General features: G+C 43.5%; 1 protein-coding gene across 6 annotated transcripts in view; it reads right to left on the bottom strand.

The window, feature by feature from the left end:
• The window catches only part of Ctr1a (Copper transporter 1A), a 56,088-nt gene that overhangs the window by 28,637 nt on the left and 11,316 nt on the right, over positions 1-16,135 (bottom strand). For 2 of the 6 annotated variants that reach the window (XM_077685060.1, XM_077685054.1), the window contains one exon: positions 1,050-1,291. In XM_077685060.1, the coding sequence (XP_077541186.1) occupies positions 1,050-1,283 (234 nt within the window). In that variant the 5' untranslated portion in view covers positions 1,284-1,291. Of the gene's footprint in view, positions 1-1,049; positions 1,292-5,517; positions 5,609-6,448; positions 6,601-7,288; positions 7,479-16,135 lie in introns of those variants that run through there. The other 4 variants (XM_077685048.1, XM_077685081.1, XM_077685073.1 and 1 more) reach the window with 4 other exon arrangements.

Raw genomic sequence — 16,135 nt, 5'->3', positions numbered from 1 at the left:
ATAGTGGCTCTAAAATAGACTAGCGAATTAAAAAAACACACAGAGGAATAAGAAAATCTGCTATTCACACATTTTTTAGCTGGGGACAAGTTTTTAAATATCGTTTTTCATTTCGCATACAGACAAAAGTATGTTGCCGCGCTAGTGTATGTCATGGTTGCCAGCATTATTTTTGGGAGGACACATACAGCTCGTAGATCTAAAAATTTCTATTTAAAAAGTTCTAGGGCGCTATCAGCAAAACCGTTTCTCGTTAAGGTGCTTTAAGTGATGCCCTTTCATTTGGGATAGAGCATATATAGACGACAAAAATCGGCTGTCTGTCCCTTTAAACGAAACAAAAACTCCAGTGTTTGGTTTTCAAAGAACTCTCCAACAAATCAAACCCTCCCGAAATGTAACTTCCAACAGATAGAACACAATTTACCACTTTCTTTCTGTGCAGTGTAACAAAATTCAACTCCAATGCTCCATTATTACATATGAGAAAAAATTGTGAGACACAATGGGCGTTTAAGAGCAGGTTGCAAACTTGGCTCATGGTGTGCCATCACTTTTTCACTGCATGCAACAAGCAAGTACATTTTACCTTCTTTGACTGAACTCAGGTAAAATTTGATCGAATTAGGTGATAAAATTGACTTAACTGAGGCCAAAAGAGGGGACTGTGCTGTTAAACACAAAACTGATCAACACAAAAAACAACTCCTGAGGAAGGTTGGAAAAATAAACATTCAAAATGCAGCTGTACTGCTCAAAGATCCACTTCACAATAGCAGCTTCTTCAAACGCATGCACTCTGTCCAAATGTATCATTCTAATCCCTACTTGAATTTCAATACACACACACAAAAACAGGGGCCTTTCAGTGGATTTCAGCAGTACACTTTAAAGTAGTTTGCCTGGCAAAACTATCGCACACATTGTGCATTAAAACCTGGAAAAAAAAAAAAAGGAGGTCTCATCCGGCAGTTGCCATGCACGTCATGTACAGTGGCTTAGCATGTGAGAAAATGCCCAACAGCCCAGCTGCCGTTCCCGCACCTTACCATTGCCATGTGCATGTCCCCCACGCCGCCGTGTGAAGAATCGTGCCCTTGGCCATGGTTGTGCCCACCCGGCGTCTGGTGAGTGGGAGTGCCAACTGTTGTTGCTGCCAGCGTAGCTAGGACGACAGCCTGCAGTGGAGACATAGGCTGCACGCTCGGGCCGGTGAAGTTTGGTGGTGCGGCCTGATGACCGGCGTGCATGTCATGATGCCCATGGTCATGGTTGTGGTCCATTTTCCGGTCTGCACAGAAAGCCCAATGTTTCCAGTGAGCCACTGATACTGATACAAAATTGAAAATAATCATATGTGCACGCATGATCCTCGATGTGCTTTTTTTTTGCATTTGATAATTTTGCATTTTCGTATTTTTTGACATTTTATCCCACACTTCTAAAATGCAGATTATTGGTTTTCGTTGTTGGTGCTCAGCCACTAATGACTGCATCTACATAGAGCATCATGAGATAAGGCAACCCCCCTGACATCCTTATTTCTATTTCGCCCATGGCATAAGCACTCAAACTGGTAATAAAAAACAATTTGGTAAAGCACTCCCTCTCGAATCACAGAAAGCAGAACAAAAAGTCTCGCAATCCAATCTGTACGATTTCTTTTAATACATTAACATCTGTAATGGGAACTACAACGGCTGCCTTGCTAACCTAACCAGTTGCTTGTGTTCACAATTCAAAAGGGTAACATGTTGGGCTAGTTGGTGGTAGATACAACTCAAGCGCCCTGGTGTGTGTTTCTGTCGGTCCTTTGTCAAAATGTGCACTGTTCCTACCTTTGTATTCACAAGTTTTTTCTAACAAAGTACTACAGGACCTCCCTACTGTGAGATGGAGGGAAACCCCATTTCTTCTTCAAGATAGCCAAGAGGCAACCTGCATTTTACTGCAGCAAAACAGCCTTGAGTCTGAGCGTAACCTGCCATGCCTCTGTTTAAGAGATTTTTTTTTCTTTTTTCAGTGGATTTGAGAGATCGCGTGTGCATGTTAGGCGGAGAGGGGAAAGTGAGCAGACAGTGGAAGGCATCTATCTGATACTGAAGCTCAAGAAGACATATTAAACATGGTCAATTCTTGGGCTAGTCAGTAAGCAGCTGCCAGGTGTTAGTTACCAAGAGGCATTGTTGCTGTAGTTGGTGTATATACAGTGGTTAAAAAATTTGCTAGTGTAAAAAGGAGACCATGCACACAAATATGACAATTAAGCAATTGTCCTGATTCCATCCTTGTGGGTCATCTCCCTTTTGAGTAAGCACATTTTAAAATGGTTCCTCATAGATCAAGAGCAGATAAAAATAATGCCTCAATGATATTCCTTCATTTGGAAATTGCTTTGTTCAAGTGAAGCTTTGAAGTAGGAAACAAAAATAGCACTGAAGTAGCATTTCTGGAGTGGCGCAGACAGCAACCGCATGGTTAACTGGAGCAGAGAAGTGCACAGACATTCACGTGAAATTAAGAGTAGGGGCTATTAAGATGAACGCCTTTTTTAGACCTTGCCATACACAAAACAGGAGTGCCCCCTGCTCAACAAGGAGTTCGTGTTAAACTTGCTCAAGGTCGACACTTGCTGGCTCGTGTGGCCAGTTAACTGCAGTCTTCACCAGGCTTCACCAGGCCTCAGCCCTGCACGCTGAAGAACAAGGTGCCTAAATGGCCCAACTAACCCCATCCCTAGGAACAGATTCAATAGAATTATGCCTGCAACAACAATGGCTTATACTCCACTTGCAGTCACTATTTTGTCTGCAGCAGTTTGCATGGGTTTTCAGAAAGCAAAGGAAAAACAAGTGTGCCTTTTAACCAAGTTCCCGTGCCAGCTGCAGGGATAGTTAGAGCTTACTTGTCAATTTTTAAATCCAAAGTGCGCATAAACAAATGACCTTTTTCTTAAATGTACATGTTGAGCAGTTCAGTAAAATATCATTACCGAAACAGTAATACGACATGTTACTATTTACAGCCATGTTCATTTTTTCAACTGTGTCATGCTTTAAAAAACCGTGATCTGCCAGGATACCTTGGGTTCATAATTGTCACTCCGCTGCCAACAGTCAAGCTTGAGATGCTACCAGTTACTGTGCTCAAACCTAGCTCCTATGCACTACTGTATTAAAATGAAGCCTGAGTGAAACACCAAAGAGAAGCTAACACAATTTATGCCCCACACAGGTAACATAACATTTACTTTTGAGCCAGGCACAGCTCCTCAGCCAGAAGTAATTTTCAGTCAGCTAAGACCTAGCTCTTGCAAATAAGCCAAGCAGTACCATGGAAGTATGCACCATGGTGTCACCCTGTTACCACTACATTTATTTTCCTGACAGTATGCACGCAACATGCAGCACAGTGTAAGTGGCCGAGTTTCAACACACTGTCAAAGCTTTTTATTTCCCATACCCTTCACGCTCACAACTAAAGGAATTTGAAAATTTGGCTAAATTTTTGTAGCACAGCTGGATCATACAGGTGAAGCCTGAAAGCATGAAGTTGAGCAGCCAAGAATATGTATTTACTCTTAGTAACTAATTAATGATGGATCCTTGCCCACCTTTGTAGTGTCAATGGAGCAAAAAAAAATTAAGCTATGAAGGTGTACAAAATGGTAATAAAAAGCCAGTGTCACAGTTGTGGCCCATTAGCTTCTGTGATAGTGCATACCATCCATTTAAATTACTGGGAGTGCCATATCCGAGCCCAGTGTACGTCCCAGTGCCCCTCACCACATCGCACTGGGGCATGTGCAGCTGGCTGCCCCCATGCACACAAGTGGCTGAACAGCAAGGATTACTTTACCCCCAATGACTCACAGCCGCTAGACCCATTGGGAAGGCTCCCGATTAACCGAAATTCTTTGAAATATTTCCACGACTGCCGAATGCCACGCATTCGAGTACTTTATTTTCATCAAATGTACAGCCCTTATAGCTGTTATTGACCTCATGACCATGTGGCCAACAGTCACTGAGCCCCGGTTACAGGCTCAGCACTTCAATAGGCATTACTATTACTGCCAGGTTTACCTTCCATCGCTAACCCAAGGCTTTTCCCCCACCAATATATCCCACCACTTGCTTCTTTCCCCTCTCATGCATTGCCTGCTGGCTGACCATGTGGACAGATAGCTATAAGCTGCAGCCTGCAGCATTCCTTACGGCACTTGCAGCAGCTGACGACTGTTGCCATTCCATAACAAGTCGAAAAGAGAGCCCACACTTGATACGAAAGTATCATCCTCCTCCTCTTCTTCTTCACACTATTCCGGCACATACCCACTTAGCAACATTGGCCATGTCTTGGGTGCAATTGCAAAAAACGAAGTAAGAAAAATGACAGACGATCTATAATAACAAAAACAGGAAAGAAATATGCACAGAAGTGCATAAGCGAGGCTGCCTTGCTATGTACACAAAATTGCACCTCCCCTCGTGCAGATCCCGAGGCACTTGCCCAAAAGGAAAGGTCTTTTTGTTGTTTGCTGTTATTTTTACTGCATTACTTGTTTGGAGAATTCAACGACCAACCAGCCCAAGCAAACCAATTAGTCTAGCACTTCAGTATAATAGTATGATGCAAATATGCACAAGTAGAAGATTATGCAATTTTTATGGCGACAACTCTTTCATTAATATCGTATTAGTTCTGGCCTACTCCAAGCGCTGGGCAAGGTTGTGTGATATAGATGAGTGTGAGGCTGTGTGTGTGTGTGTCAGATTTTTGTAAGCATCATTCCATACCTTTCTTGTTTTTCTTTCTCTTATCGTGCATAGCAAGTTGGGCAATTAACGGCTTAGTTACCATTGCCTTCTTATTTAAACATTACTTCTCTCTCTCTTTCTCTAGCACTGTGGAAAACTTTGACAGGACCCCATTTTCCTCAAGAAGGTTCCAGGGCCAGGCGCCAGTCCAATGCTCAACAGATAAAGGCTCTTGCAAACCTGAGGGGCTTTGCTGAGGAATCCAGCATTTTAAAAGGCCACCATTCCACAGCAAAGGGAATTTCATAACTAATACTAAAGCCTTGTGGGGGTGGTCTTGGTTGTGCTCGTGCATTTATGTACATAGAATAAAGTGGAGAGAAGTCACCTCAAACGAGGACTCCATTTAGTAAATGGGGCAAACCTGTGTGAAGAAAATGGCTGAACAGCATTAATAAACTTTTTTTAACAAACCTCCTTGACCCCAAGAAATGAAGGTGGCTTATACCTCTGCAAACGAGATAAACTTCGCCTAGTAACAGCTTAATGTGGGCAAGTTTGTTCAACATTACTGAGAAATAGAGGCCCGAAAAGACACGACAAAAAAGAAACAAGTATGACAGCAGTACTTATTTCTTCTTTGTCCATGTTTTTCGTGTTTTTACATGTCAAGTAAACTTTGCCTGCACTCTTCTGACAACGAGCAACAAGGAGCCTTGCTTAAAAGGACCTAAGAAGATTGGCAGTGCTGGCTTACGGGTTCAACACGATTACTTTGCAACCACAAATGACGGCTCAAGCAGGAAGGGACTAATGAAAGTTTGCCAGCACCTTGAAAAATGTTCTAGCACCAAACCACAAGCACAATGGAGTTATCTGTAATCAAGCTCACACCAGGTTTGTTTTCGCTGACCAAGTGTGCCAGTAAGCAAATATTTATCTGTCAAAGGAGCGGCCAGTCTCCTAGGTAACGAAAACATTTCCAGACACGAGGCAGATGATAATGGCTCATTTTAGAAAATCCAGGTTACGATAACAGGTGCATTTGTTTCAAGAGAAGCCGTTTTTTAATGCAATTCTCACCCTACTAAAGTACGATCAAGTGACTTTTTGCAGTATGACAGAATATTAATTCAGAAGGGCCCATATATCACGTACTGGTTTTCGAGAAAATTCTGCGCAGCTCGACATTTTCTGGTTTCTCGAGAAAGTTCACAACATGCTGCTCATAGAGAACCACCTCAGCAGAAAGCAATGACGATTGCATAGACAAGGAAACATTCTGTTTACATGGTGAAATATGGCGGATTTCCCCCCGCCAGAGCTAGTCCCTGGACAACATCCGCGTAGAGATTCCGAGGTCATGTTCTTGGGACTGTCTGACTGTTCGACCACACGCGGAAAACGTAGATGCGACAAGCATTTCTTTCGTCTTCCTTCGATACGTCTAAAGTACTTTAAAAGCATGCCGAATCGGGTTTTAAAATACCGCCAAGAGTTCGATCGGCCAGAGCACACCGCTAAATGCAATTAAAATAAAAATGAACTCCACTTATAGAAATTGTTGCACACGATACACGAAGCACCCACCACCCAAGATGGATTTCAAAAAACCCCAATGCGTTTGGCGCGAAACGAAGGGGTCGGCGACGTGAATAGGATGTGGCACCGAGAATGAACGCTCTCACTTTTGCCTTGAGTACACAATTGGCGCAAGATTGCCCGTGCTTGTTGGCAAATGCCAGGGAGGGCCTTGAGTCCATACGCGCGACCTCATTCTGACCGTTCAGCGGGATTCGACGGCGTATAAAAACAGGCCAGCGTCGCATGCTTTCAAGTCAGCAGTTACGGCGTACATAAGTGCGTTAACATAAATTGTGCTACGCAGTGCAGCCGTGAAGTCAACAACAACAAAATGTTTAAAAAGTTTTGATACATCGTAAACCGATCGAATTTACAGTTGAAATCCTTCGTTAAAGCAGCCAAATAGGCGACAATTCTATGGACCAATCGGCTAAGTTATCGGGTAGACAACTGAAATGAGATACACCCCCTTGCTTCTGCGCGTCACCCGCGCACCTTGCCAAGGCGATACGAACACAAGACGATCACTGATCGAAGTGCCACAAAGGTCACGGATGCCACGGTTTCTTTTTTGCCACTGGCACACCGTCTCAAGCACTGCTGCTGCGTGTAAATTATTTCTACGATCCTCGCAGTTATCGGTTCACGTCTTTACAGGAACATATGCTGGTGATGATGGTTACGTTGGTAAGGGGCCACCTGCACAGCTGGGGATGACCTGTTGAACTTTTCTAGCGTCTAGTTGTTTTGGAGTTAATTCTCACATAAGTGTGACTGTACACGACGACACGAGAACGTTTGCATTCGCAAATAATCTCGCAGAAGTAAGTGCGACGAGCGCTAAGTACGGATCGCTGGCTATTTATGCGGATGAGAAATGAGTGTGCGCCCGGAACGAAGGCAAAGGAGACGGATAAAAAAACGACGAGTGGCCAAGGACTCACCTCGGCACAAGCCTGCGTTGAATTAGCGCTTATTGGTCTCTAAGGCGTATGCTGCAAGCGAAAAGCTATCTAGCAGGCAAGCACAACACTAAACACACGAGGCACTGTACGGTATCACATCACAATATTCCGCTGATAACCACCGACGACCGACCCGGCAGACCCGGCGTGTCCGACGACGACAACGACATCTGTAGGCTTTGCAGATCACCGCGAACTTTCTCGTTGCTCAGCCAGAGTGCAGACGGCGCGTCAGTCTCATTACCGATTCACAATACCGGAGCCACTGGCCAACGCCTCCTAACTGGCGCTCGTAGTAAGACAAGACACCTCCCTGTTCTGTGGTAAGACATGGCCTCCTCTAAAAAGAGAAGGCGATGAAATGAGGCGGTACAAGGCGATATGGGTTGTGCTTCATTTGAGGCGAGGGAAGCGCAAAGTAAAATACGTTTTGAGGAGCGGCTTAGACATTTAGATGAGAAGAACTGGGCAGCCAGAGTGCACAGGTACCTGTGCCTTAAAAGTGTGGACACCCAATGGCGGAAGAGGACGCGAAAGCTGGCGACTACATATAACTTGACCGCGGCAAATAAACAATGGGGGGCAGTTAAAAAGCAAGTGAAGGAAACAGAGACGCTCATGTGGAAAGTGAGGATGGAAAAGAAGGAATCACTGGGAATCTACAAAGCAAACAAACAAAAGATCCGGGAAGAGAACTTTTATGACAACAATAAAGGTAGTGCGTTGCTCTTTGAGGCGCGGGCTGGCTGCTTGAGAACTCGAACTTACATGAGCAAATACTCGTCACAGGATGAGACATGTGTGGGATGTGGCAGGGATAAAGAAACGATCGACCACAATACCAAAAGATTCCTGAGGCACTGACTGGGCTTCGCAGTTGATGGAGTCAGCAGTAGGTACATTTTATCGACTTCCCTGCTTTTTTTCCACCAATACTCTAGCCGCTGCTTAGTAATACCTACATCCCAGCCAGGGGTAGCTGCAGGACAGAATTAAAAAGAAATCCGAGTTGAGGGACTAAACTAAATTTAAATTCAAACTACTAAGATAGGCTAGATGGCGCACGCCGTCACCCGGGCCCGATTCAAAGGGGAGGCCTTTAATCATCATCATCATCGATTCGCAAGAGGCCGTGCGAATGCTAACGGCAGGAAGAATACCACTTGCACTTCGAAAGATTTTCATACTCTGGTTGAGCGCATCCAAAATGCTTCGCGAGCCTCGAATGAAGAGGTCACCTGCTCGACTGACACACCGACGGACAACCATTTGGCCAATCTGTGGCAGCGTGCCAAACACCTCCCGCGCAAATACAGACAATGGGAAAACGCCATTTCGATCTCATGAGGTTACGACGGCAATACAAGCTAATTCAAGAGTACCAGCGACAGTTTCCTAACGACCACTGGCAAGAGCTATGTTCGAGTCTAGGAAATGAACGCGGCCTGTCGAAACTTTGGAAAATTTACAGAGGAATGGCGGGAAAAGGAAAGCAGCACATCTCGTTATTCTCAACGATCCCGAGACGGTGGAACGAGAGAATATCTCGACGCTTTTCCTAACTGCTAGTAGACAACCTAGTGTCTACCTCCCCATCATTGACATCGATAACGAAGATTCATCACTGGACTGCCCATTCACGATGACAGAGCTCCGCACTGCAATCGTCCCCGGGACACGACGGGGTTACCTGGCAGCACATACGAACAACCTAATCCCGAAGCCTGGAAGACCCATCAGTAGTTTCCAACCTAAGACCCATATCACTTACACCTACTTTGGGCAAGTTAATCGAACGCCTTATTAACAACCGAATACAATACCACTTGGAATATGTCAAACATTGCCTTCACCCTTCCCAAACTGGATTCCGGCCGCATTTGGGAACGCAGGACTGCCTTTGGGTGCTGCGTCGCATCATCAACAGATTTCCTTACGACCGTGGACTTCCCGACTACGTCTTAACTGTGGACCTTAGAAAGGCATTCGACAGAATCAGACCACAATTCTGAATGAACTTGCTCAAGCCTTTCCCAGCAAAAAAGCACAAATATGGATCCGAAACTTCCTTCACAACCGCCCCTTACTGTCAACTCAACAGCAAGCTCCCCGGATGGACACCTAACACCTATTACAACGACGAGGGAGTGTCACAGGGATCCATCCTTGCACTGGTCCTCTTCAACATATATTCATGGCGAAATTGGCTAAGAGTCGTGAACAAGGAACGTCGGCCAGATTTGCTATATACGCCGATGACGTCACAATATGGTGCGAGGGCAGAAACTACTCAAGGACAACAGACATGCTCACTGAGCTACAGGCAGCAGTAAACACCATACGGGCGCCTGTATCTGTTCTATATGGTCTTCGCCCGCGACTGTTTAACGCCACGTTTTCTTTTTTCTTCGAGTATAAACCAACTCGCTCAGCAACAAGTTTTGTTAAGCTGTAGCTGACGGTCGGCGCACCGGTTCACCACGAAGACGAGTTTTCACGGTTTTCATAGGCACGCTTAAAAAGCTTTTTAAACTCTTCAAACAACTTATTACCCGAAATAATGGTAAAATTAATAAAACAAGTCTCTAATGAGTTTCCCCAAAATATTGACATTGTTGTTCAGTACCAGCTTGGACTGCAGCATAGTAGGCACAACCGTTCTTGCGGAAATACGCTTTACTTCCTTTTCCTTAGCTTTAAAACAGCCTGTTTTTTTCCCCTTATATAATAACACACCAATCTTAGCGTTTTTTGTGGCACTGTGTTCGAATATACAGGCCACTGAAGCGTTCCAATCCGAGTCAATGATGAAACTAAGGCGAGCGCATGATGTAATGGCGGTCCCCAGACAACACCAAACATCCTAAGGACATCCCAAAAAAGGCCTTAAATCCCATGTCCCAAACAGCACAGCCTATGGGCATCCCTGGGACTTCCGCACTGGGAGTGTCCTAAAAATGTCCACGAATGGCTGTGATTGGGATGTATGCGGACGCGCATGCGTGCTTTTTGTTGATTCGGTCAGCCCAATGTTTTGTTTTTGTGCATAGATGAATAAAACGCATAGGCGCGTGTAATGCGCGTGAAGGAGGTACAGCCGTAAAGCAAATGCATGGAGGAAGAAAAACTTTTCTTTCCTCCATGAGCAAATGCCTCGCGTACCCGCAGGTAGCGCGTGATTGTTACAGGAAGTGCTTCAGAGAAAGGCTAGTACACTGATTAAACCAAATGAAAACGCTGTTTTGAGCACAGCAACTTTCTAAGGGAGGAAAGAACCGCCCCGCTCAGATGGCCTGCTGCTTGGTTCTGGGTCTGCCTTGTTGCCATTTTATTTCGTATTTATGTACAATATTTCAAACTATAAGTTAAAAACTAAAATTTCTATTTTATTTTAATTATACCTCAATACATTTTTAAAGCTTCGTTGTTATTCTACACCATTAGAGACGTCTGTGAGCTTTTTACGAAACTGATTCAGCCGATCCAGCCATCGCAGTTTTATAAACATGGCCGCCCGCGGATGGAAATGTGCGCCGTGCTCCCGTGCTGCTGGAACGTCATTTCACAAGGTGACTATTGCAAATTGTTTATATGGACCACTCGGTGTTTAAACCCTTCCAATGCCCCTCTTGTGTTTTATGCATGATTTCTTGCTCTGTGGTTGAAGGTGGGTGCTCAGTGCGGAAACGGTCGAAAGGCTTCCCCCGGGGTGGCGGGAGAAGTTGCAACGCTTGCTGCACTGTTTCGCGTCGCTCAACTTGTTTTGTACCTCTAGCTGTTGATTATTTTACATGAATTTATTATACAACTAGTGTAGAAGGGCATCACTGCAACAGATTAAAAAAAACGGCGCAGATGCCGGAAAGCCGAGCAAGAACAACTCTAGACAAAGAGACATTATTGGGCCTCAATAGTTTGACTAACTAAAACTTTTCGCGTAGCTTAGTTCCTGGTTCTAGGCCTCAATCATCAGTCCCGCGCTACCCGGAACGAAATCACTCATTTCTCGCATGTATTTAGATAAAACCACGTCTCGGGTTTTGTCAACGCGTGAGACAGTCCAGTGACAGCCCTCAGTACTGACTGCGTTTTTTTTCGTTTTTTTTTTCAGAAATGATAGAGCGGCATAGCGCAGGCGTTATGCGTTATAATTTACGCGTTTAACATTTTTCACTGAGTAGCATGTCAGTGTGTGATGTGCTCAATTTACTCAGCTCGCGTGATCGCCTGCCCTTGTATGTGCTAATGACTGCTGCAATCTAAATGTGGCTTGCTGCTGTAACTTTGCGGCCGTTTGTAGATGGGCATGTTGGCGACTACACAACCTCCACAGCAAAGAGAATTCCGGCAAACTATGCAACAAATGGCAACGTGATCTGTGCCGCTTTGAATACCCAGATCTGGGCCGCTTTGACGACTGTTTTAAAGAAGGGCACTGTGGGGGTAGTTGTGCATCATGTTTAAAGGGCTGCGAAGACTGACTTCACAGTGCGGTTACTCTTAAAAAGCCTTAACAATTTTTCATGAGCAGTAAACACAACCTTTCACTCATTTTGTTTGTAATCTTTCTCACATTGCACAATATGCTCTGAATATAGGTATTGCAGTCAGTCTTTAACTGCCAAGCAGCTATATTTCTTTTTTTTTTTTTTTTTTGCCAGTTTCCTGTAGTCTCTTGTCAGTAAGCAGACACTCAGAGATGCAGTTAGCAGTTTTTACAGGCAGCTTTAAACCTGGTGGGCATTACCAGAAAACTGCGACTCCCGTGTCTAGTGTCGTCCTTGTTATTGTTACTCTGTTATATTTCATTGTGCTTTGCACCATTGGGTCCCAGGGAAGACTAATGTAATGGCGCATTTGACAAACGTTTAATGGTAAATGGCTGCAGTAGCTTGCATGTGTGTGATGCGTTGTGCCAACAAGCATGATTGTAAGAGCCAGTTCAAAATCTCTTGGCTGAAAATTATTTAGAAAAACTGTTTCATTTACATCTGAAGCAGGTGAAATGTTTGGGCAATCATGGAATGTAAAGGTCATGTCCATGAAACAGAACTAAATAGCAAAATTTCCATTACACATCAAATTTCTGCGCAAAACAACCCGCAAGCTCCTCAAGGTTTCGCGTGGCAGCGGGCTGCTTTAGTGTTGTGAGTTCTGGCCGCGAGGTTTATTTTGACTGTAGCGCAATCACGAGAGCATGTATCAGGAAGGGCATTGTGAGAGATCATCGAAGCTCAGCTTGTACTCGTAAGCATGCCGTTTTACCCATAGTGTGAAATCACCATGGGTAAATGTTTATCTGTACACTTCGGTAATGCTCGAGTTGTGTTTCCTTAGCCAGTGTTCAAGCTAGCCGGTGTCTGCACTGTTCATTGAATTTATTACAAGTTGTTTTCTAAATAATGTGCAGGCAGCTTCATGGGCCATGGAAAGCCTCCCCAGCCACAAGGAACTCCAAAGGATAAGAAGACAGCAACACGGTTCTGATGTGCTGCAGAAAGAGCTGCGGCACACTAGAAAATCCTTGGAGCTCCAATGCAGTGACTCCCAAGGAATGATATGAAAGTCGTTTAATCTGATTTTCTTTTTCTTGATTGCTCATGTATATTTTCCTGACACTAATTTAAACTTTTTTTTTGTGTGTGTGTGTGGTAAGCGACTACGTGGTAAAAAAACTACGGATTTCGGGGCATCATGCCAGAATAAGGTGCATGGCACCAGTACTCCCTCAGGGTGTGGTTGTCCATTTGGACGTTTGTATGGTCTCTGCTGTGAGTCAACTAACACCACATACATGGCTAATGTACTATTACAAAGTGCAGCCTGTCTAGTTTGAGTGATATCAATATTATTTATCTTATTGTATGAGAGACAAATTCAAATTTAAAACTCGAGAAATCTTATTTTGCTTCACTTGCCTCTGTATTTTCGAAGTTATAGAAAACAATTCAACAGAAATTGGATAGATTGCTGTGCATTCATAATACATACCAATTAGTGGCTGCATGATGGAATTCAATTGGTTTCAAAATTTCTTCATATTTCTGCTAAAAAAGTCTAAAAAGGGAAATTCTCTACTTGATATTTACATGACTCAGTGCAGAGCAGTGATAGTTTTTGTACATGTTGGCTGTAGACTGATTTTTTTGCCGTCAAAATTTGGCTGCATTTATTTGGAATTTTTTAATTGCCAAGGTTAAAATGTCGCAATATACATCCTTACACGGTCCCACATTTTCAACGCTAACTCATAAGTATGCATGCACGTATATTTCCACATTTAGACCTCAGTGCGTAAAATGGTAACAAAATGCAGCCAAATTTTAAAGGTAGGAAAATATGCATGCAGCCAACACGTGCAAAGTGTTATTCTTCTGCTCTAAGCCGTGTAATGTTACCTGTTCATCAATTTTCTTCTGTTAGCATTTATTTGCCTTTTAGCAGACAGGTGAAAACCTTTTTGGCTGAGAACAAATTTGTCATCATGTGGCCAATTTGCATGTCTTCTAAGCACACAGCAAATGTCCTCCCTTTACGTTGAATAGTTCTACATAATTCTTTTCGAATGTAGGTACACGTGATCCAAAATTTTATTCTACAAGTTTTTTTTTTTTTCATTTGCAGTAGGTTTTAGAACTAGTATTTTATATCAATCAGAACTAGATCAGCTGGCCTTTCGAATGATTTCTATGTGTGTGTGGTGCAAAGCGATGCCTTACGGTAGCCCCGTATTTGTTCAAAAGTGGCCGCGCGGCCTGAGGGGGTGTGACTGCCACATTAAAGGGCCATGCAGACAAAATACAAGCTTGTTTTCTTCGAAAGATGTGGGTATTTGTAGTGCCCTTTGCACGTGTCGGGCAGCAAATGATGCTTTATTCGCCAAGAAATTAATCAGTTCAAGTTAAAATTTTGATTCTCCCGCCAAATCGTGTGTTTTGTGACGTCTGCCATGACATCACAAGGAAGGGTCTTCAAGCTAATTTCAAGTGCGCCGTCCTGCCTGCAGCGGACTGCGGAGCCTTGTTTACCATCAATCCTCTTAAATATCGCCACCATGCGGTCTTCACATTTGCTTTGTTTTTGACTGTATTTGCACCTGGCTTGGTTTTATTACGGCAGGTACTAATTGCTTCGTGAAACATTGGGTACGTCTACAATTAGGGTCACGTAAGACAATGTCGCTTACACCGCTCGGCCAGTGTCGTCTGAGACAACCCCAAAGCGCCACAGTGCTGTGCTGCTATAACAAGCATAGTGTGCGCAGTAGTTAACAGCAATACGCACTGGTTCTTCTTTTGTAACTTCTATTGTTTCAACCCACCATTATTACTGCTATAAAATGAATATGCATTACACTTAAGCGAAAATAGCTTATTCTGCAATCTTATAAGCCCTGCCTAACTTGTCTTTGCTTTTGCTGGCCTCAGCCAATCGCACGGCTGTGCGTATGGTGTCATGTGTCCTAGTGTGGGAAGTGAGCTAGTGGGTCGCATGGCAATTCCCTTTTTTCCTAATTATGTAGCTTATTTGAGCAACGTTTACATTTAAAGGGGCCATGGAGACAGGCCAAGTTTGCTTCCCTCAAAAGATTGCCTCGGTAGAATCAGGTTGACACCACTTTTAACGTAAACTTCACTCAAATAAGCTACATAATTAGGAAAAAAAGGGAATGGCCATGCGACCCACTAGCTCATTTACCACAGCAGAACCTATGATGTCATATGCCGAGCTGTGCGATTGGCTGAGGCCGGCAAACGCAAATTAGGCAGAGTTCATAAGCATGCCCAAAGAGCTATTTTCATTTAAATTTAGGGCACATTCTTTTTATATCGATAAGAATGGTGGGACAAACAGTGGAAGTTAGGAAAGCACACGTAAACATTGAAGTACCTCTGCGTACTGCTGTTGGTACTGCGTGCACTACGCTTCGTTTAGATGCATAGCACTGTGGGGCTTTGGAATTGTCTCAGACAACACTGGCCAAGTGACGCAAGCGACGGTGTATTACGTGACCACATTTGTCGAGCGAGCACCATGTTTCACAAAATGATTATTTTCTCCATTAATAAAAACAAGCCATGTTTAAATACGGTCACAAACAAACCAAAAAACATAAGACTGCTTTCCGTGGTGTGACTAACAGTAAACAAGTCTCCGCACCACACCAACTTTAGCTGAAAGACCTGCTCTTATATCACTGCAAACGTCATTCAAACACACGTCTTGGCGTGAAAATCAAAATTTTAGCTTAAATTGATTAATTTCGCAGTGAACAAAGCATCGTTTGCTTCTGGGCAAGCGCTGGGGGCACTATAGAACATGAAATCTTTCGAATAAAACAAACTTGTATTTTGTCTTCATGGCCCCTTTAAAGTCGTGTCAAAATGTTTCTATCGAGGCAATCTTTCTAATGAAGCAAACTTGTGTTTTGTCTGCATGGCCGTTTTAATGGTTTTCAGTAACTTTCTGTGCACTAATGTGCTTTTCCTGTGTAGTGTAACATGTTTCACCTTTTGGTATTTCATAAAGTACAGCACTTTCAGACCTTATTCTTTATACCATAAATTGCTTAGAAATTAGGCCCACTCTATTTTGTAAATGAATTATTCAGGTGCATGGCACATTTCTGATATAAAAGAGAAGACTCTTATCTTTCTGTACATAACTCGTGCTACCTTTAGAAATTTTTCATGTGAAATTTCACTTCTGCTTCAGCTAGTCGAATTTATTGTCAGAAACAGAAGTAAAGCCATGTATCAAGTTAAAAAGAACTTTTGTTTGTGGTATTAAAAGTGTATGGTGTACCTTTAAGACTTAAGTGCTGCT

The sequence above is a fragment of the Haemaphysalis longicornis genome, unplaced genomic scaffold, assembly GCF_048455015.1.
Source record: "Haemaphysalis longicornis isolate Haplotype H1 unplaced genomic scaffold, Haemaphysalis longicornis Haplotype H1 scaffold_1, whole genome shotgun sequence".
NCBI classification, from domain to species: Eukaryota; Metazoa; Arthropoda; class Arachnida; order Ixodida; family Ixodidae; genus Haemaphysalis; species Haemaphysalis longicornis.
The sequence above is the reverse complement of the archived record's forward strand: the minus strand, read 5'-3'. Positions and strand labels throughout refer to the sequence as shown.